Source organism: Trachypithecus francoisi, unplaced genomic scaffold (assembly GCF_009764315.1).
Source record: "Trachypithecus francoisi isolate TF-2019V2 unplaced genomic scaffold, Tfra_2.0 Lachesis_group15, whole genome shotgun sequence".
Taxonomy (NCBI): domain Eukaryota; kingdom Metazoa; phylum Chordata; class Mammalia; order Primates; family Cercopithecidae; genus Trachypithecus; species Trachypithecus francoisi.
The window spans coordinates 101,690,646-101,712,110 of NW_022681460.1; the positions used below are offsets into that span (position 1 = coordinate 101,690,646).

Sequence of the window (21,465 nt, forward strand, 5' to 3'; positions counted from 1 at the left end):
CAAAGCGCTCAAGGTGAGCACATTCTTGGGGCATTTGAGGAACAGCAAGGAAGCCAGTGGGGTCTGCAGCAGAGTGAGTGAAGGGCTGAGTAGTACAACAGGAAGGCAGAGAGGGAGTCGGAGGCCAGACCATGGAAAGTCTTTTCAGCTTGTTCTACGGACTTTGATTTAAGGACTTTCACTTTACGTGGAGTGAAAAGGAGGGAACTGAAGAAAGAACGTTGTGATCTGTCTTAAGGGAACTTGCTATGTACCATGCATTGTTGCAGAATTCTTTACCTACATTGTACCTGGTCCTAGGGCACAAGGCTGGGATTTGAACTCAGTTCTCACTGGTCAAATAGGAAGTGGACAGGTTACATTTCCTGTTACCTGCTCTCACTCTGCTACTAAGTAAATAGTCAATTGTTGGATGACCATCCTAGATCTGGAATTACTACTGGAGATCCAGGCTGGTTCATCAACAAAGTCCACTTTGTGTCAGCCTGGTTTTCCCTAAATCAGAACTTGACCAAGGTGCTACGTGCAGGTATTTATTTTGGAAAGTATCCTAAAAAAAAGGAGGAGGGGCTTGGAAGAATGAAACAGGAAGGATGAAAAGCCAACCTCAGGGCACTTTATGGACCTGGTAACCACCATATGGACAAGTGGGTTCCAACCCACTAGGACTCTCTGAGGAAGCAATCACTTAGAACTGTCCACCTAATAGATGGAGAGGGGAATATGCACCACTAATCTCCAGTCCTCCTCTTCCCCCAACCATGAGTCAATGTTTGGGCCGTGGAGTGTTAACCCTCTCACACTTCCAGGTTTGCACATGCTGAGGGCACAAGGCATTGAGTCAGAAAGCAAGAGCTCTAAAGCACACCTAGGCCAGGTGCTAGCTACCTGGGTACACTTGCATAGCTGGTTGTCACGGCAATGACTGGATTTTAAAAAGCTGGTCAAAAGCAGGTGAAGTGGGGATCAAGAAATATCAAATACAGGAGATAGGATGAGGGGCTGAAGTGTCCCCTGGAATATTATCTGCCTGCAGTCTCTCTTCTTCTGAGTATGGAGAGGAGGAAGCTTGGGGATGGTGCATCTTCACACACAAAGGTCGCCATCTTTGATTCTTGTGGAGCCTCTTAGAGTTTTTCCGTCTGCTGTTTTATCTGTTCACCACAGAAATCCAGCAGGAAGATAGGGCGGGGGTGAAGAGCCCTGTTGTGCAGATGAAGAAAGGTGTTCAAAACCTTACACTACTAGGTAAGGGTCACACAGAGTATTGGTGGCAGCACCAAGCTCAGGTTTCTAGAATTGACTGTCAACAGTAGTCCACCAACTACTTGCATCAGAATCCCCAAAGTGTTTCTTAAGATGCAAGTTCCCGAGCCCACAGAGCCTCTGAATCATGGTGGTCAAGTCTGAGAAGTACCACATTATACAAGCCATTAGGGTTTGCCTCGCCATCTGCAGCAGCTGCCCTGGACTTCACAGTAAAATGGCTGAATGGGTTCCAGCCAACAGAGTCTGCTTCCAGGGCCCCAAATGCAGATCTTTCTCAAACCCAAAGCTAATCATCCCCAGAATCCTGGAATAAAGAAAATAAGTCTATTGTTGTTATATATATAAGCACCTGGTGGGTGCCATTCCTAGAGTAAGATACAATGGGGTTGGGGCAGTAAGAAATTTATGAAGGCAGCGTTCCTGACCAAGAGCATCAGAGGAGTCCTAAAAAAATCACTGAATGCAGCCTTGATATCTTATGGATGAGGAAATCAATGTCCAAAATGATATGACTAGTTTCAGAGCTAGAATTAAAACCAAGAATTTCTGGCTCCTATCCTAATGCTCTTAGGAGTCTACCCATGTACACAAGAGCAGGGAAATTTACCTCTGACCCTCTCCCCACAGTGCCATTAATCATAAATTCTATTTGCCATTCCTTAGGACTGCCCACTCAGGCCTGCTAGTTGTACCTCCTGCCCCCAACTCTTCCACCACTAAGCTTTAAGTAAAGCTCTAGATGGTCTTCTCCTATCTTCAAGTCTCCTTCTGTCACACCTGAGGGTCTAGGTCCAGTTGAATTCCCCAGAACTTTATACGCTGTGCAACTTGCAAAAGAAACTTTGGAAAACAGCAACAGGAGTCAGGGACTTGAAAGGGTAGCAGATTAGATATCCTCCAGTTAATATAAATATAAATATAGGTATGGATGTGGTGAGGGTCAGAGAATGCAAGATAGAAATGCAGAGATGTGGCCAGGTGCAGTGGCACACACCTGCAGTCCCAGCTACTCAGGAGACCGAGGTGGAGGGACTGCTTGAGCCTAGGAGTTCAAGACCAGTCTGGGCAACATAGCAAAACCCCAGCTTTACAAACATTTTTTAAAATTTAGCTAGGCAGGGTGGTGTGCTCCTGTAGTACCAGTTTCTTGGAGGCTGAGGCTGGGAGATCGGTTGAGCCTTGGAGGTTGAGGCTGCTGTGAGCCTACCACAACTGCACTGCAGCTTGTGTGACAGTGAGACCTTGTCTCGAAGAAGTAAAATACATAATAATAAAAGAAAGGTGGAGATAAAGTGAAGGAGAAGGAAGAGGGGAGGAAAAAAGAAGAGAAGATGCAACCAAGTAAAAACAAGACATAGAGAAGGAAACAGAGAAAGAGAGAAAAAAATGTATAAGGAAGAAAACATAGTCTGTAATTTATATGTCTGCCTCCCCCATTAGATGCCAAGGTCTTGGAAGGCAGGACGTGTGCCTAATTCATTTCAGTGTACCAAGATCATCCCTGTTTGATATGTAGCAGATGCTCGGCATATTTGTCAAGTAAGTCAGGGAATATAAAGTCATCTCAACCTACAACAAATCTACAGAAATCGCATTGTTTTTCCTATTTTATAAGTGAGAAAATCTAGGTCAAGGAGGCTAAATTGATTGCCCAAAGTGACATGGGCTATAAAAAGTTAGGCTGAGATTTTGTCTTCAATGAGACTGACCCAAAAGCTATTCCCCATATTTTTGGCAGGTAAATTCTCCAAACGTCCTGCTTTTATGAATCAAGGAAAACTCATCTTCCTTACTGGGACTAGTTGAACCAGGGCTAATGTCTCTGAGAAGTCAGAAAAGGGAAGTATAACCAACATGGTACTTCACCTAGATGTCCTCACATCCTTTTTCTTGTTTCCATGCACCTCTTTTCCACATTCTGTATGTCTTTAGTTCCAACCACCAGCACCTGAGACTCTTTGAGAAAATTTCCCTCAAGATGCAATGAGCCAGAGTAGCTAGAAGTTTCCATCTCTTTGGTGAATGACTGACAGGCATGTAAGAATGAAAACCATGCTCCCTTGCTTGGGGTCGATGCAAATTCTAAAGAGTAATGCACATAAGATATACCCTCTCTGTGGCATTGCCTAAAAGTGTATCCTTGTTTGGGTCCTTCTCCTTCTACCTAACTTCTGCCATCCCCTTACCAGTTTCTTCCAAAATTCCTTCCTTCCTTGCACATGAATTCCTGTCTCAGGATCTCTTTCTGGGGACCCCAATAAAAGCAAAATGGAAAAACCAAGGTACCACATTAGCCTGGCTCCTAATGGGTGGGAGTGGATAAGAAAACACTTCCGATTAATAACAGCCCAAGTTTGTTGGGCATCCACCATGAGTAAATGTTTTACATATCGTATCTCAGCTGCTCAAACAACATGACAAGGTTGGTATGACTGGGCTTTCTTGCTCTACAGATGAGAAAAACTAGGCTCTGAAAAGCTCAGTAGCTTCCCCAAGGTCACATAACTAGAAGTTAGAGAGAGGACTGAAATCCAAGCTTATCTGACACCAAGGCATCTCTCTACCTGCAGTGCCTCTTTATTTCTTTATGGTGCTTGCTTTCTATTGTTCATCTTCTACCTTCTTTATTTTCACTTTTTGGAGAAGGGGGAAGGAGAAGGGTGGCAATAAAGGGGATTCTTGCACCCTCAACACCCAGCACCATCGCTGGCACATCGTAGATGCTCTGTATTTATTGAATGAATTATGAAATGAGTTTTCTTGAGCAGAACCAAGCACTCAGCAGTATTCCCTAAATTTTATCCAAAAGTCTAGCACTGACTCCACATGAGACAGAATCAAACCCCCATGAGGAAAATTCTCACGGTAACTAATAAGACCCAAGAGAAAGGCTTTACGACCTACATGGTGCTGACTTTCGGTATCCTGGATCTGGGAATTCAACAGACACCTAACTTGTAGCATTCCAGTACATTCAACTGAATTGCCTTTGATACAGGGACAGCAAAATTCAAAAACAAATTACAGCATCAAAAACAGCTTCAAATTACCAGAAAATAAGGCACCTGCACATTGTAAATTGCCTCTTTAGAGTCTTCCCATTTTTTACCTTTTAAGATGAAAAAAACGAAGTGTTCTATTTGGATGTTGAGATTTTAAAAAATGAGTTGCCCTTTTATAATGTTTTAAAAAGAGGCATTATAAGATGTGAATCTAACTGAAACCTCTGAACTTGCAAAAAGGAAAAATTCAAGAGGATGTGACAAAATTATTTCTAGCAACCATGACATTTCTTGATGCGAAATGCTTTCTTTGAACTGTTCAACACAGCACGAGTTAGGATTTGGAATCTGACAAGAAAATAAGTGAGATGCCAAGCTGACAATGAAGACATTTTTCTTCTACAAAGGTATTTTTATTTATTTATTTATTTAACCACAGTAACTGGATCCAGATAGTACCAGCAACTTTGAGAGGGTTAAGTGGGGTGCTAGAAATGGTGGAACCAGAAAACTCCAGGTTTAGATTCTTGCTCCAGCACTTGCTCTATCCTTGAGTAAGACATTTAACCTCTCAGTTCCCTTATCTTTAAAATGGAATTATGAACCCTTTCAGGATTACTGTGAGGATTAAAGATCAGGTATGTATAGGTCCTAGCATAGAGTAGAAGTTTAGTTAAGATGATTGATATGGTTTCACTCTGTGTCCCCACCCAAATCTCATCTCTCATTGTAATCCATTCATGTAAGGTACCTGGTGGGAGGTGAATAGATCATCAGTTCCCCCATGCTGTTCTCTTGATACTGGGTGAGTTCTCAAGAGATCTGATGGTTCACAAGGTCCTAGCGTAAAGTAGAGGTCCTATAGAGTAGAAGTTTAGTTAAGATGATTGGTATGGTTTCGCTCTGTGTCCCCACCCAAATCTCATCTCTCATTGTAATCCCTTCATGGAAGGTACCTGGTGGGAGGTGATTAGATCATAGGGGCAGTTCCCCCATGCTGTTCTCATGATACTGAGTGAGTTCTCAAGAGATCTGATGGTTTACAAGTGTGGGATTTCCCCTTTGCTCATTCTCTGTCTCCTGCCACCATGTGAAGAAGGTCCTTGCATCCCCTTCCCCTTCCACCATGATTGTTGGTTTCCTGAGGCCTCCCAGCCATGTGAAACTGTGAGTCAATTAAACCTCTTTCATCATAAAATATCCAGTCTAGCGTAGTTCTTTATAGCAGTGTGAAAATAGACTGCTACAGTGATGATAATGATGATGATGGCAACACAAAACATTTATTGTTTTTTTAATAGTGTCAGATACAGTTCTAAGTGCTTTATCTTTTGTATTTGTTAAGGAAATTCTAGCTACTCTAACAGATAAACCCTGAAATCTCAGTGCTTAACACACTGATAATAATAGAAGATTATTCCTAACTCACATAAAGTCCAATTGGTGGTGGAAATGGTGGTAAAAGAAGTTACTGCTTCACAAAACCATTTAGAGACTCATGCTGACTGAGGCTTAGAGTCCCAGCAAGAAGAGAAGCATGAAGCATCTACAGTGCCTAACCCAGTGCCTGATACACAAAAATGTTCAATAATTGGTAATAAAAGAAGTTATTGCTATTAGCATTATGATGATTATTATCTTTCAAGGCTGCGACTAAATGTATGAGAGAGAGACTGTTTTAGTCTAATCTCACACTACTGATAAAGATATACCTGAGACTAGGAAATTTATAAAGAAAAAGAGGTTTAATGGACTCACAGTTCCATGTGACTTGGGAGGCCTCATAATCATGGTAGAAGGTGAAAGGCACATCGTACATGGGGAAGCATGGAGAAGAATTGGAGCCAAGCAAAAGGGGTTTCCTCTTATAAAGCCATCAGATCTCGTGAGACTTATTCACTACCACGAGAACAGTATGGGAAAAACCGCCCCCATAATTCAATTATCTCCCCCGGGTCCCTCTCACAACACGTGGGAATTATGGGAGCTACAATGAAATTTGGGTGGGGACACAGCCAAGCCATATCAAAGACTTATTTTGGTTTTATGTGGTGAATACATTCCTAACAGGATGGATTTTTTTTTTTTTTTTAATGAAAAACTAGAATCTGACAATTTCTGGGAGAGTGAGGTTTGTAATTGGGATCTTGTAAGTACTGGACTGGAGAGAGCTTGTGTTGAAGGGAGGACATTGGTATTAACTGCTCCAGTAAGCCTTTAAATAAATAGGCCCCAGATAAGAGCTACCTGAACCTTGGACATTTGACTTTCTCCTCTGGGAGATGTGAAGAAATGGGGACATCCATAGTGATCTACTCCAGTGTTGGTCCAGCCTCATTCCAGGGAGAAGTGAGGACACTTAATACCATCAGTTTTTAAAAATGACACAACATGCACAATGGCCCAGAACTTGAGGTTAAATCAGAGACAACCAGGTTTCAATCAGCTCTGCCACTGACTTCCTGGGTTACTCTGTGCAAATTTTACCTCTTTGAGCCTCAGTTTCTTCTTCTGTGAGTGGGGGAAAATAAAACACAACTTTGTAAGGTTATAGGAATCATCTGAAAGAATAATTCTAATAACAAAAGCTAATGCTGAAATATTTACTAGGTGTCAAGCATTAAGCTACTGTCTTTTTATCTATTATTTTATCTCTCATAACAGCCAATGATAGAGATACTACTGTTATCCCTATTTTAAAAAAAGATAGAAACATGAAGAGAATAGGTAAGTAGCTCTAAGTCTCACTAGTACACAGTGCTTCACCTGGGACCCATACACCTGCAGAGAGATTTGTGGGTAGAATTCAGTGGGTTTATCAAACTAGGTGGGAGAAAATATATAATGTCTTTACTTTCACTGGCCTCTAGTTGAAATTTTGTACGTCCGTTAATTATAAATGTGGGCAATAAGACAGGGCACAGAGACTCATGCCTATAATCCCAGCACTTTGGGAGGCTGAGGCGGGCAGATTGCTTGAGCCCCGGAGTTCAAAACCAGCCTGGGCAACATGGTGAATGCCCATCTCTACAAAAAATACAGAAAATTAGCTGGGCATGGTGGCAAGTGCCTGTAGTCCCAGCTACTCGCGAGGCTAAGATGGGAGGATTGCTGGAGCCCCAGAGTTCAAGGCTGCAGTGAGTTGTGATTACTCCACTGCACTCCAGCCTGGGCAACATAGTGAGACCCTGTCTCAAAAGTGAATAAATAAATGTAGGCAAAGAACCATCTACAATATCAGCACTGACATGGGACTTTGTCAACGGTAGAATCACAGATATTGTCGTATCACATTGCATATGTAGCAGGTAGCTCAAAGAATTGTTTGTGCTCATCAATACTTTGAAGTCCATCACTAGATCACGTTATTTATTGCATTAGTTGAAAAGCACACATACAGGTGACCCTAGAGCAGCGCATGGGTTAGAGGTCGCCAAACCCCATCTAGTCGGAAATTTCATATAGCTTTTGACTCCTCCCATACTAAACTACTAATAGTCCACTTTGACCAGAAGCCTCACTGATAACATAAACAATAGATTAACACGTATTTAGTATGTTATGTGTATTTTATGCATATATGTATATAGATATATAATACTGTGTTCTTACAATAAAGTAAGCTAGAGAAAAGAAAATGTTATTTAAAAAATCATAAGGAAGAGAAAACATATTTACTATTTATTAAGGGGAAGTGGATCATCATAGAGATCTTCATCCTTGTCACCTTCACATTGAGTAGGCTGAGGAAGGGGAGGAAGAGGAGGGCTAGGTCTTGCTGTCTCAGGGGTGGCAGAGGTGGAAGAAAATTCACACATAAGTGGACCCACGCAGTTCAAAGCAGTGTTGCTCAAGGGTCGACTGTATTACAAAATTACAAATGTGAGTTTTAAAAAATATTTTCATGAGTATATATTGAGATAAAGGATTTTTTTTGTAATTCTATATATTTTATTTTATGCATTTAAAGTCATTATTCTGAAAAGGAAATCCATAGGCATTCACCAGATAATTGAAAGGATCCATGGCCTAAGAACATTAAGAATATTCATAGTACCCCATGGCTGTTACAGCATCAGAAAACCATGGTGGCTCAAGCCTGTAATCTGAGCACTTTGGGAGGCCAAGGTGGGCGGATCACCAGGTCAGAAGATCGAGGTCATCCTGACCAACATGGTGAAATCCTGTCTCCACTAAAAGACAAAAAATTAGCCAGGTGTGGTGGTGCGTGCCTGTAGTCCCAGCTACTAGGGAGGCTGAGGCAGGAGAACTGCATGAACCCAGGAGGTGGAGGTTGCAGTGAGCCAAGATCGCGCCACTGCACTTCAGCCTGGCAACAGAGCAAGACTCCATCTCAAAAAAAAAAAAAAAAAAAAAAGCTGGTGTAAACCAAAAATAAAATTCTAAGATCATGAAAGACTGGTTCAGGCCATGAAAGGAGAAGTGGGGGTCTGACATGCCTCATTATACCTGTCTGACATTAGCATCAACACAGGCTTTAAGCCTCATAAGAAACATTTTAGAGCCTGTTCTCTCTGAAGCCTGCTAGGTAAAAGCTTCAACTTCATGATATAACTTTCGTCTCCACAACATCTTACATCAACCCAAACATTCCTTTCTATTGATCCCAGGTCTTTAGACAAACTCAACCAATTGTCAACCAGAAAATGTTTAAATTTACCTATAGCCTGGAAGTGCCCCCACTTTGAGTTGTCCTGCCTTTCTGGACCAAATCAATATACTTCTTGAATGTACTTGATTGATGTCTCATGTCTCCCTAAAATGTATAAAACCAAGCTGCACCACAATCACCCTGGGCACATGTCATCAGGACTTCCTGAGGCTGTGTCACGGGCACACGTCCTTGACCTTAGCAAAATAAACTTTCTTTTTTTTTCTTTTGAGACAGAGTCTCACACTGTCGCCTGGGCTGGAGTGCAGTGGCGTGATCTTGGCTCACTACAAACTCCGCCTCCCAGGTTCACGTCATTCTCCTGCCTCAGCCTCCTGAGTAGCTGGGACTACAGGAGCATGCCACCACACCTGGCTAATTTTTGTATTTTTAGTAGAGATGGGGTTTCACTATGTTGTCCACGCTGGTCTTGAACTCCTGACCTTGTGATCTGCCTGACTTGGCCTCCCAAAGTGCTGGGATTACAGGTGTGAGCCACCATGCCCGGCCGGCAAAATAATATTTCTAAATTCACAGACTTGTCTCAGATTTTCTGGGTCTACACCAAGCACCTGGTTAAGTGCTCAATCCTCAGAATCCATTACTATAATGTTATTATTATACACACTAAAATCCCGGTCAGCCAGGAGCAAACCTTTGAAAGTGGTGAGAGACTCAATTCTATTGATTATACCCATTTCATGGTGATCAGGAAGAAGAACACTCAGTCCAGTCAGAGAGCAGGGTTGAAGATTATCAACTGCAACCTCCTCCTTCTGAAGGAAGATGAAGACATGGAGTTGCAGGAAAGGATAGTTTCAAGGCATGTGGCAAATTGGCGTTGGAATCAATACCACCAACCAAGTTTCCTGGAGTCAGACTTCTCTTCATTTTGGGACACAACATTTCAACATCAGACTTGAAGCCGGATGATGAGAGTTCCTCTCTCTGGAAGCACATAGGTCCACTCCAATTTCTTCTGCATCCTGAGGTCCTTGGGATGATCCCACAGATGTTGGATGATGGTGTAATGTGGCACCGTGCAAGGTTTCTCATCATAGGGTCCAGGAGTCACTGTAGTGCAATGACAGGGAGCTTGTTACAAACACTGGATCCTGGGCTCCAACTCAAATCTAGCTCATCTGAAGCTCTTTGAGGGAGCTTGGGAATCAGCATTTTTATCAAGCTGCCCCACTGATTCACATGCGAATCCAAGTGAGAACTACTGACAGAGCCATTAAAGCATGAACTCTGGAGTTCAAATCCCAGTGCTACCACTTACTAGTTGAATTACTTTAGGAATATTACTCAAATTTTAGACAAATCTCTTAACAGCATCTCCAAAGCATCATAGTACCTGCCTTTTGCAGTCAGAACCAAATGTGGCAATGCATAGAGGGTCTTTAAGAGTGTGTGGCTCTGCAAATAAGCTTGCTATGATTGTTGTTGTTGTTGTTTACGAGTTATAATCCACCAGGTAGCGCACTACAGGAATAGTGTGGCTCTCCTCACAGAGGTGTAATTCTCTGTTGTATGACTACATTCATGGGGCTCTGATGTGAGTGACTCCAGCCATCAACAGTTTCCAAGGGCTGAAAGAGCATCCTCTGTGTTCCAGAACTCTCTGATAACCAGAACTGTGCCCCAAAGACAGCCTAGGGGATCTGTTCTGGGTGATGCCAAGTGACCCTGTGGCCAATGAAAGGTCTTCAAATCCCAGAGTAAAGATCCTGACCCTGACTGCACATCTCCCCTTTGCTTGACATTGACATCTCTAAGCATCCAGGGAGTGGAAGTTTCATTCTCCAGGGACCCCCGATCTCTGGCTTTGGACAGCCACTCTGAATTCCTGCCCACATCCCTAGTGTCTTTGGGACTTCGGTGTACAATGACTGGCTTATATTCACCAGTAGGTGCATCTCTGTGCCTAGGGAATTTTTTTTTCTTTTCCTTTTTTTTTTGAAATGGAGTTTTGCTCTTGTTGCCCAGGCTGGAATGCAGTGGTGTGATCTTGGCTCACTGCAACCTCCGCCTCCCAGGTTAAAGAGATTCTCCTGCCTCAGCCTCCTGAGTAGCTGGGATTACAGGCATGTGCCACCATGCCCAGCTAATTTTGTATTTTTAGTAGCAATGGGGTTTCTCCATGTTGGCCAGCCTGGTCCTGACTTCAGATGATCCACCTGCCTCGGCCTCCCAAAGTGCTGCGATTACAGGTGTGAGCCACTGCGCCTGGCTGCCTAGGCATTCTTCACACCATGAAAATCCTTCTGCCTTTGCCCATGACAGCCTAGGAGTGTCTGAACATTAGCATCCCTGAAAGGAACTTGGAAACAATGTCTGATGGCTGTGGGCACATAAACACCCAAGCTCCATGTTATTTGGGGAGGATGATTCTGTGTGTGTGTTCAACGCCCTCTCCCAAAGTTTCCTTGCAGCATGAAACCCCAGGTGTGTATAGTGGTACCTGGCATGATATCGTACTCTTCTTGGCTGCTTTTCCTTCCTTATGAACTTCCCACTCCCTCCCAGTATTCTCTTCATTTCTCACATCCTCATCTCAGAGCCTGTTTCTGGAGGAACCATAGTCAAACAGGTTTCTACCTTAAAATTTCAAACTCCATGCTACCAGAAGCCAGACAGGAAATAAAATGTAATAAATAGGGGAAGAAACCAATCTTCCATCCTTTCAATATTTGTGTCTTCTGTGACCCTGATCAGTGTTCAAAACTAAAGTTGAAATCGCAGCAAGATTATTGCCCGTTAAGGATAAATTTAGTTATGATGAGGAAACCTAGCAACGATAGATTTCTAAAGGCAAAAGGATGTGAACTAGGAGATGTGACAAAACTTACCAAAAAGGCTTCAAACACAAAGTCTCCTGGAAAATGTATATAAGTTACTGTTAACTAGAAATTGCCTTTCCTAGAAACAACTTCCCATACATTCTAAGTATTAAAGACCTCACTCTCTATGCTAATATTGGTGTTCTCTGGTGAAAACACAAATTAGGATGCAGGGCTCTGGAAAGATACATGACAACCCCAACAGCATCACATATAATCAGTTTTATTGCCAGGTAAGAAATTCATATTAATATAGTGAATACATATGTTTACAAATAAACATTCTTAGAAAACAAACGTGTTTTTTTCTTCATTGTAGGAAGAATTATTTGTATCATAAACTCTGCAGTTGTTGACAAGTATTAACACAGGTTTACTTGCAGAACATACGGTTACTAAAATATTCGTACATAAAATATGCTCCATTTACACAAAAACCTGGGAAGAGTTAGATGGGGAGGTCAGGGGGAGCCCAAGGCAGATGGAGGCTGAGACACTATGAAAGGGCAAAGGGAAGTCAGACTCCGGTCCCACTGGGTTGGAAACTGGGGGACAGCTAAAGGCAAAAAATAGGGGATGATGTCAGGGCATGGAATTAGGAAGAGGACAGCCTGTCTGCTTTGTTCTGGTTTTTCTCTTCTAGGTCTCACCACCCTAGCTACAGGGTCCTTGTCTTGGTACATGGAAGTCATAGACAGTTCCATAGGTTGTCCCGTCTTTCCATATTGTGAGGTCTATCTATCATCCCAAGAGGAAGCCAAAGAATAAAAAGACCTTCCCTGTCCAAACTTCCCTCTTCAGTTCATCTCCCGAAGCCAATTGGAAGATAATAAACTATGAAGCACTTCCTGAGCTTTCCATCCTAGACAGGACTACTTGGAAAGTACTTGTCTTTCTTGGGCCATCATTATGGCTACATCTTAATGAACAGGCTGCACTTTTGCTGTCAAAATCACAACTGCAGACCCCAAGGAGCCCAGTTCAATTGATGAAGTTTACTCAGAGGAGAAGGAGCATGCAGAAGGAATACAATACTATAATTTAGAGGCCAAGAAAGACTCTCAATCAGAGTTGAGATAAGCGTGAGATGAAGTGGATTGGGGGCAAAGAGCAACGATGAGGTAAAAGGGAGATACGAATTACAGAAACTTTGAGTGGGAAAGAGCATCACAGATAAGTCAACTCAAGGTTTTCTGAAGTGTGGGCTGTGCACCCCTAGTGTATGCACAATGATCATAGTCAGTACATAGCTACAGCATTGTTCAACACTGACTGGCATAGGAAATGATTCCCCTCTCATTTACCTTTCAGTCCACCTATTTAGTACAAAGAGAAAGTCTTCATTGGGTGCTGGTATCTTTAACAATTATTTAATACCTGCTAATATCATTTTAAGAGAGAGAGAGAAGCAGAGACAGAGACATGGAGAGAGAAAGAAAGAACTCCAGGCTTTAGTTCAGACTCACAGACAGCAGACTCCAGCTGGAATTTAATCATTGCTGCTTGTTTCCTTTTTATTTATTTTTATGCTTACTTTCTATTTATGGCAACTGATTTTTTAAAAAAAATTTGTGATGAAGACAGGAAGTTTTCATTTTAAAAACATAATGCACTAAAATGAATCAATTTAGATACAAATATTGTGAAGGTGATACACAGAGATGCCAAAGTGTGTTGCAGGTACAGAGCTCATTAACGTCAATGAAACTCTGACCATGCCCAGTGGTATTTACTTGACTCTGGGAAGCTCTGTGGTCTTCCCAAGGAGGCTGAGAAGGTGGGCACTAAATCTCTGACCCCTGCTTTGTACAGCACAGTGCCTTTTTCTACATGGAGATCTCCTGTTGTGCATCCTTTGAAATACCTTTTTTTTTTTTTTTTGGAGACAGTCTCACCCCGTCACCCAGGCTAGAGGACAGTGGTGTGGTCTCAGCTCACTGCAACCTCCCGAGTTTAAGTGATCTCCTGCCTCAGCCTCCTGAGTAGTTGGGATTACAGGTGCCCACCACCCCGCCCGGCTAATGTTTGTATTTTTAGTAGAGACAGGGTTTCACCATGTTGGCCAGGCTGATCTCAAACTCCTGACCTCAGGTGATCCGCCTGCCTTGGCCTCCCAAAGTGCTGGAATTACAGGCGTGAGCCACTGCACCTGGCCAGAAGATCTCATTTTTAAAAACAGGTAGAGGTTTTGCGGTTTCAAAAAGCTTGACCTACCCCAATTCCCCATGTTTCAGATGGGAGACTGAGGCCCAGAGGGATCAACTGCATTGTTGATGTCCTCGTATCTGCTGGGACTGAAAAGGAGAATAAATGTCTGGTTTTGCTGATTTCATGATGTCAGAATGGAGAGACAGGTGAGGCAGAACCCTGCAGTTCAGGATTTCAGAAAATACTCTGAGTCTTGTTTGGCCAGACCATTTATAGCTTCTGACACCAGAGTTGCTGTGGGTCTGTTGAAGGTTAATTAACTACCTAAGACCTTTAGGGGCTAGTTGAAAAACCTTTCACATTAGATAAAAATCTCTTCTCTCTCCATCTAGTTCTTTGGGCTTCCACAAAACAAACACAACTTGTAGGAAAACTGACTTTGTTGGGACCCCAAGGACTATGGATTATGAGAACCAACGAGAAAAAGAACCTCAGGATATTCTAGATGGGAGATGAACACATGAAGTATTTGGGGAGGTAATTTGGAGGGTCCATGGGAATTACGGGACCAAGAAACATCTGACAGGTTTGGGAGGGCTAGAAAATGGAAAGACTCATTTTGATAGTGTAGAGAGTAGGGAGGTCTTTGCTCCTGGGCACCCCTGACATTGTAGCAGCCCCTCAGAGGGTGTTATGGGGTGGGCTCACCTACAAAGGAAGGATGGAAACATCTTCTACTATTGCAGAAAAACAAGAGGAAGGAAGGCTAAAAGAACACAGGTTGCACTTGGGAAACAAGACTGTCATGAAACAACAGTAACACATTGAAGGCACCACCCACGCTTATGACATTTTCAGTCCAAAGCAGTTGAAGTTTGGCAGCGGCGGCGGCAACGCGCTGAAGGGAAAGGGATATCAGGGACATACAGTTTATAGAGGACTTGTTTCTGTGGCTGTTTCAGCTCTTAGAGGCAAAACCCAGAAATCAGAGTCTTCTGGATCCTCATCTGATCTCCTGTGGACTTTTCCAGCTGTGGATTTGTTGTTGTTAATGTCAACAAGTCTTCAAGATTTTGGAAAAAAAAAAAACAACCTAATTTGCTGTTTTTATTTGTTTTGTAGTGGGCTTACATTTAAATTCTCTTTTTAAAAAGTTATTCGATACTCTCCAGACCCTCTCGCTGTCATAAAAGTCCATCCCTCCCATTTCCACGGTCATGGTCCTTATGGGAGTTCTCTAAAATGTTTTTTTTGTTTTTTTCCTTCCCATCATTGTTGGTGGGTTCAGGGTCTATTTATTTTTTGTGAGTCTGAGAGTGTGTTGTTTTTTGCGTTCAATATGGATGATATGAAAAGTACTATAAATAGAATGGTTGGGGTCCAGTTACTGTTTCATGCTCTGTCAAAATTTTACGTCCACGTCACCACTTCTTGGAATTAGAAAAATGCTTCTGATGTGGGCAAATTCCTCCCAGAACAACTCCTCTTTCAGAATGCACTCTTCTCTTGTGTCCTCCCTCATTCTCTTTCCCCACTTCCACCCTGGCTCTCCAACCTAGAAACCGACAGCACGTGGCAAGTAGTGTATGTGCTCAAATGGACAATTTCTCTAAACTGTGCTACTTTTATACTTTGTCATCACGGATTTCAGTTTCAAGTTAGGAGGAAAAGAAAACTCAGCCCCGTGGTTTGGGCATGTGAGTTGGCCACCTTGGTCCTGGAGTGGAAAGAGTGTGCCTCAGTTTCCCCTTTGCTGTATTGCTGAATGTCCACGCTTCGGTCTTTCTCAGCTGCCCGCCGACACGTTATAGGCATGACCTAGGAAAAACGCGACTCCGTGTCCCCAGTAGGTTTAGAGTTGGTTCTTGTTGAGAGTGAGTGTGTGGATGCACGTGTTGGGGGAGGACAGGGAGGGTGTGGGCGGGGTTGTTTTTTGCCTCTCTTAGTTGAGTGTGGTCTCCAGGGTGCTCCCTGTGGTGAAAGCTCAGACAGTCACTTCTGTTTTGCTATTGGTGATGAAGTATGGCTGTGGGGGTGGGTAGTGCTGGGGGCGAGTTCCCAAGGGGTCGCTGGAGCCTGTCTCGGCCGTGCCAAGCTTGCCCTTGTTGCCGTAAGCCTGCCGCCGGAGGGACTGCTCGTTGGGGTCCCAGCCCTTAAAGTTGGTGGTAGAGTTGTAGGCCAGGGGATGTGGGGGCATCTTGTTGGTGCGGGACTTCTGTCCATTCTGCTTGGCAGGACCATGCTCAGGGCTGAAGGCCCCGGGCTCGTCCTCCACTCTTACAGGGTGCAAAGGTAGGTTCCCCTTAGCAGCCAGCTCAGCCAGGTGCCGTCGCTTGGTGTAGAAGTCATCATTGACCTTGTCAGCTGCACAGCGGAACAGGTGGATGAAGAAGGGGAAGAAAGAGAAGAGAGAGAGAGAGAGAGAGAGTTAGAGAGAGAGACTGACACGTCAACCCAAGAACAGCATAAAGATAGGCCAACAGTCCAAACGAGACACACTAGAAACTCCACCTAGAACAAGACAGAGGGAAGTGCAGCACCACGTCCTTTTCACAAACAAACAGCAGGACCAAGAGGATTAAGGGCATCCCCAAGGGAACCTCTAGACCCCCCCCCCCGGAAATAAACACTTCTCTCCCCACAGTCCCACCTACCATTCTGCCATTGTTGGTTTACCTATGAAATTCCCCTGTTCTTTTTTATTAAAATGATACATTCTCACTAGAGAAAATACTGAACATGTTAAGCGATCTTCCTATCACCTACCAATCATGACAGCCGATAACAACTTTTGAGTGTCTTTTCTTCTGTTTTTTTTTTTTTTTTTTTTTTTTTTTTTAATAAACAGAGTTTAATTTGGGATTTTTCTTGGCTGGTTGTTTGCCTTTGTTTTTGCTTTTAGCAGTTAAACAGACCTGTATTCACATTCCAACTCTGACACCTGCCAGCAGCTTAACCTTGACTAAATTACTTAACATTTGTCAGCATCAGCTTCTCCATAAGGAAAGTCATTACAACAGAAAAGTATACTTCATACGTCTGTTTGGAGAGTTAAATGATAACACTTGTGTAAAGTGCTTAGATATTATCCACCACCATTATCATCATTATTATAAATAAGTTTGTTTCTATGTCTCATGTAATGTTCTATGAAGCATTTCTCCATGTTGTTATAAATTATTAATAAACAGGATTTTCATGTGTATGTAGTATTTCATTGAGTGGAACTATCAAAATTAATGAATCCCCCTATTGATGAGTGTTCTAGTTGTGCCAATAGTTTGCTATTACAAATAAAGTTGTAATAGCAACTTTTCTTTTCACCTAAACCTCTCTTTGTATTTAGAAGTTTGAATTTAGCATAATTCTAAAAATGTTTTCTTATTTATTTATGTATTATTATTTTTTGAGATAGGATCTTACTCTGCTGCCCAGGCTGGAGTGCAGTGGCACCATCATAGCTCACCACCTCCTAGGCTCAGATGATTCTCCTGAGTAGCTGGGACCACAGGCAAGCACCACCACACTAGGCTAATTTGTGTAATTTTTTGTAGAAATGAGGTTTCACCATGTTGCCCAGGCTGGTCTTGAACTCCTGGGCTCAAGCAATCCTCCCACCTTGGCCTCCCAGTGTGCTGGGATTACAGGTGTGAGCCACCGCACCAGGCCTGTTTTCTTAATTTAGATCAGGGATTGGCAAACTATGACCCACGGGCCAAATCTGGCCACATCCTTATTTTGTAAACAAAGTTTTATTGGAAACAAAACCATACCCATTCATTTATGTATAATCCATAGCTGCTTTTGTTCTGATATGGTAGAATTGAGTGCTTGTTGAAACTCAACTGTGAGGCCTAAAGAGCCTGAGATGTTTACTACCCAATCCTTTTTTAAAAAGTTTGCTGACCTTTGATCTGGATTATAAAACACAGAATTATTTGGCCAAAGAGTATAAACATTCTTAAGGCTCTTGACGTATAGTGCCAACTCCTCTACAAAAGAGTTTTACCAATTTCCACTCAATTTAAATACACTCTCTCCAGCACTCAGTGACTCCTTCCTTCCTCCCTTCCTTCCTTTCTTCCTTCCTTCCCTCCCTCTTTCCTTCCTTCCTTCCTCCCTCCCTCCCTTCCTTCCTTCCCTCCCTCTTTCTTCCTTCCTTCCTTCCTTCCTTTTCTTTCTTTCTTCCTTCTTCCTCTCTCTCTTTCTTCCTCCCTCCCTCTCTTCCTTCATTTTTACTTCTCTTTCTCTGTCTTTCTTTCTTCTGAGGACTAAGCTCTGATTTTTTCTTATCTTGCCCAAATTTCTGTCTAAGGCGTCTGGGAGTCACACCCTACAAACCATAAATTCTCATCAGATGGGTTTTATTTAACCCTATATATCGTGACTTACTTTCCTATCTGCTTCTGGCACAACATTACATGACAAAGAAGAAAATCAAATAATTTTACCCCAAACATGTTTTTTTGTCATATTTCGAAATGGCCCTGAAAAGACGTTTTTTTGTGGGGTAAAACCTACATCTGTAAAGAAGCTCTATTTTCATAGCTAGATCTTTTTCTTCCAGGCCCTCCCAATCCTGAAGAGATTAACTGAGAGTCTAGCACCTTTTAAAAGTCTGAATAGGAAACATTTGTCATCCATTGTCTCTAAGGGCAGCCACTATAAGACTTCAAAAGAACCTTGGTCTCCATAATCTTTTATCTTCACCTGAACATTCCCTTTCTATCGATCCCAGGTCTTTAGACTCAACCAACTGTCAACCAGAAAATGTTTACATTTACCTATAGCCTTGAAGCTCCCCCCCAATCCCCCGCTTCGAATTGTCCCATTTTTCTGGACCAAACCTGCATATTTCTCAAATGTATTTGATTGATTTCTCACACCTCCCTAAAAGGTATAAAACCAAGCTGCAGCCCAACCACCCTGGGCACATGTTCTTAGGACTCCTGAGGGTTATGTCACAGGTCATGCTCACTCCTATTTGGCTCAGAATAAATCTCTTCAAGTATTTGACAGAGTTTGACTCTTTTCATCGACACTTTCTTTTCTTTTTTTTAAGTTATACTTTAAGTTCTGGGGATACATGTGCAGAACATGCAGGTTTGTCACATGAGCTATATATGTGCCATGGTGGTTTGCTGACTCTTTTCGTATGTGATTTTTATTTGACAATTTTATGAGACCTCCTTTTATTTTATTTATTTCTGAATTCTTTTATTATAAGATTATCTACACTTTTAAAATTAAGTCATTAGCAATAAAATTTTGAACTTTCATCTCTCAGGAGATGAGAAGTATTTGCTCCTTCATCCACATGTCCGGATCTCACAGTGTCACACAGGTGAGTTTACATAAAGGTTAAAGAATGCCCGCCTCCCTACGAGAATGTCCACCCCAGCAGGGCAGGAACCATATCTGTTTCTGATTCTCCTTTGCATCTTTGTATCTGATTCTGCTCCTTACAGGGCTCTATGCTTCGTTTCTCATCAGATCCTTTCAACAATGAAGGTAGAAAAGATGGGGACTATTACTGCTGCTTGACAAATAAGGAAACTGTCAAGCTGCTCTGGCATATAAAATGATTAAACGAAGGTTACCCAGAGCTAATGGCTGAGCCAGAGTAGAACCTACATTCAATCAACATTATTTGAAAGGCCATAGAGGGAAACCTTTGGTTTCAGGACTGAAACAAAACTATGTCACCGTTTCTGACTCCGTGTCTATGCTAGACATCATTCATTGATCACAGCACTCTTTCCTGGCTAGCGTGGCCTCCACTCAGACTACTGCCCAAGGCAACACCCCAGGAAGCCACATATTAACTTGCTATGTATAAAATCTAGAACTTTCCTGCAAAAGGCAGGAAGATGGGTTCTAGTCCCAACTCTAATATTTGAGTTTATATCCCTTGTAATGCAAATAGCTCCGACTGATAAAGCCTTTCAACAGAAAGTTCCTCTTTAAATTCTAGGGCTACCTGAAGGTATGGAATGTCAAAGCCAAAAGGAATCTTGGAATCTGCTAAGGCTGTGAGGATCACACATTCCTGAAATGTCATAAATTGTTTAAGGTAGCACAAGTTAATATTAGAGCTAGGACTAGAACCCATCTTCCTGCCTTTCGGAGGAAAGTTCTAGATTCCAGTGCCATGAAACTTCAATAGAAGAATACTCAAAGTTTCCCCCTTCGACATCAAAATTTATATGTCATTACCTCCTGGATTCACCAGCATCTCTGGCCAAGGTAGCCATGCCTGAACCCAGAAACATTACTCAGATCTGTTCTTTAGCCTCTTTGTTATCTCTCACATGGGATGACCCACCCCTTGCCATTTAAGCCAGAAACTTGGGAGCAATGTTTGACTTCACACTCTTCTTCTCTTGCAAGACAACTGCCATAGGCGTGTGAACCACAGCAACCCCATCTTGAATAGGGGCTGGGTAAAATGAGCCTGAGACCTACTGGGTTGCACTACCAGATGGTTAAGGCATTCTTTGTCACAGGATGAGATAGAAGACTGGCACAAGACACAGGTCATAAAGGCTTTGCTGACAAAACAGGTTGCAGTAAAGAAGCTGACCCAAACCCACCAAAACCAAAATGGCCATGGGAGCGACCTCTGGTCGTCCTCACTGCTACACTCCCACCAGCGCCATGACAGTTTACAAATGTCATGGCAATATCAGGAAGTTATCCTGTATGGTTGAAAAAGGGGAGGCATAAATAATCCACCCCTTCTTTAGCATATCATCAAGAAATAACCATAAAAATGGGCAACCAGCAGCCCTCAGGGCTGCTCTGGCTATGGAGTAGCCATTCTTTTATTACTCTACTTTCTTATTGAACTTACTTTCACTTTACTCTATGGACTCGCCCTGAATTCTTTCTTGCATGAGATCCAAGAACCCTCTCTTGGGGTCTAGATCAGAACTCCTTTCCTGTAACTAAGGTGGCCATGCTTGAAACCAGCAAAATTACTTGAATCTGTTCTTCAGCCTCTTCCTTATCTCTCACATGGGACCACCCACCCCTTAGCCACTTAAGCCAGAAACTTGGGAGCAATGGTTGACTTCATTCTCTTCTTCTCTTGCAGCACAACTGTCAAACCAACAAGTCCTTCCAGCTGTATCTAACAAACATTTCTTTAACTTATTCTCCTTCTCCTACCCTCTTTGAACATTGTTCTCCTTCAGTAACCAAACTGGTCTCTCTGCCTTGTTTCACCTCCTCCAATCCATTGTCCATGCTGCAGTCTTTGAGCTGTTTGTTCAACCATTTAGTCATTCATCAAACAGGTACCCACCATGTGCTGGACACTTGAAATATGAAGGAGAATCAGAAACAGACATGGTTCCTGCTCTGCTGGGGTGGGCATTCTGGTAGGGACGCAGGCATTCATCCAAATCAACCTGCCTTCTTTTCTGTCTCCCCTCTTTCCTTCTTTCACCCACCATGTTCATCGAGTGCCTAGTTTACTACCTGAAAGAGCACACAAAGGGGCCTTGATCTGATCAGGAGGGAGGTGGTG

At 42.7% G+C, this 21,465-nt stretch overlaps 1 protein-coding gene across 2 annotated transcripts in view; it reads right to left on the reverse strand.

Annotated features, from left to right (window-relative positions):
• Nucleotides 1-9,443: 9,443 nt before the first annotated feature.
• The window catches only part of SHISA9 (shisa family member 9), a 345,511-nt gene continuing 333,489 nt past the window's right edge, over nt 9,444-21,465 (reverse strand). The window contains exon 4 of one of the 2 annotated variants that reach the window (XM_033235719.1): nt 9,444-10,017. In XM_033235719.1, the coding sequence (XP_033091610.1) occupies nt 9,857-10,017 (161 nt within the window). In that variant the 3' untranslated portion in view covers nt 9,444-9,856. Of the gene's footprint in view, nt 10,018-13,668; nt 16,299-21,465 lie in introns of those variants that run through there. The other variant, XM_033235718.1, reaches the window with a different exon arrangement.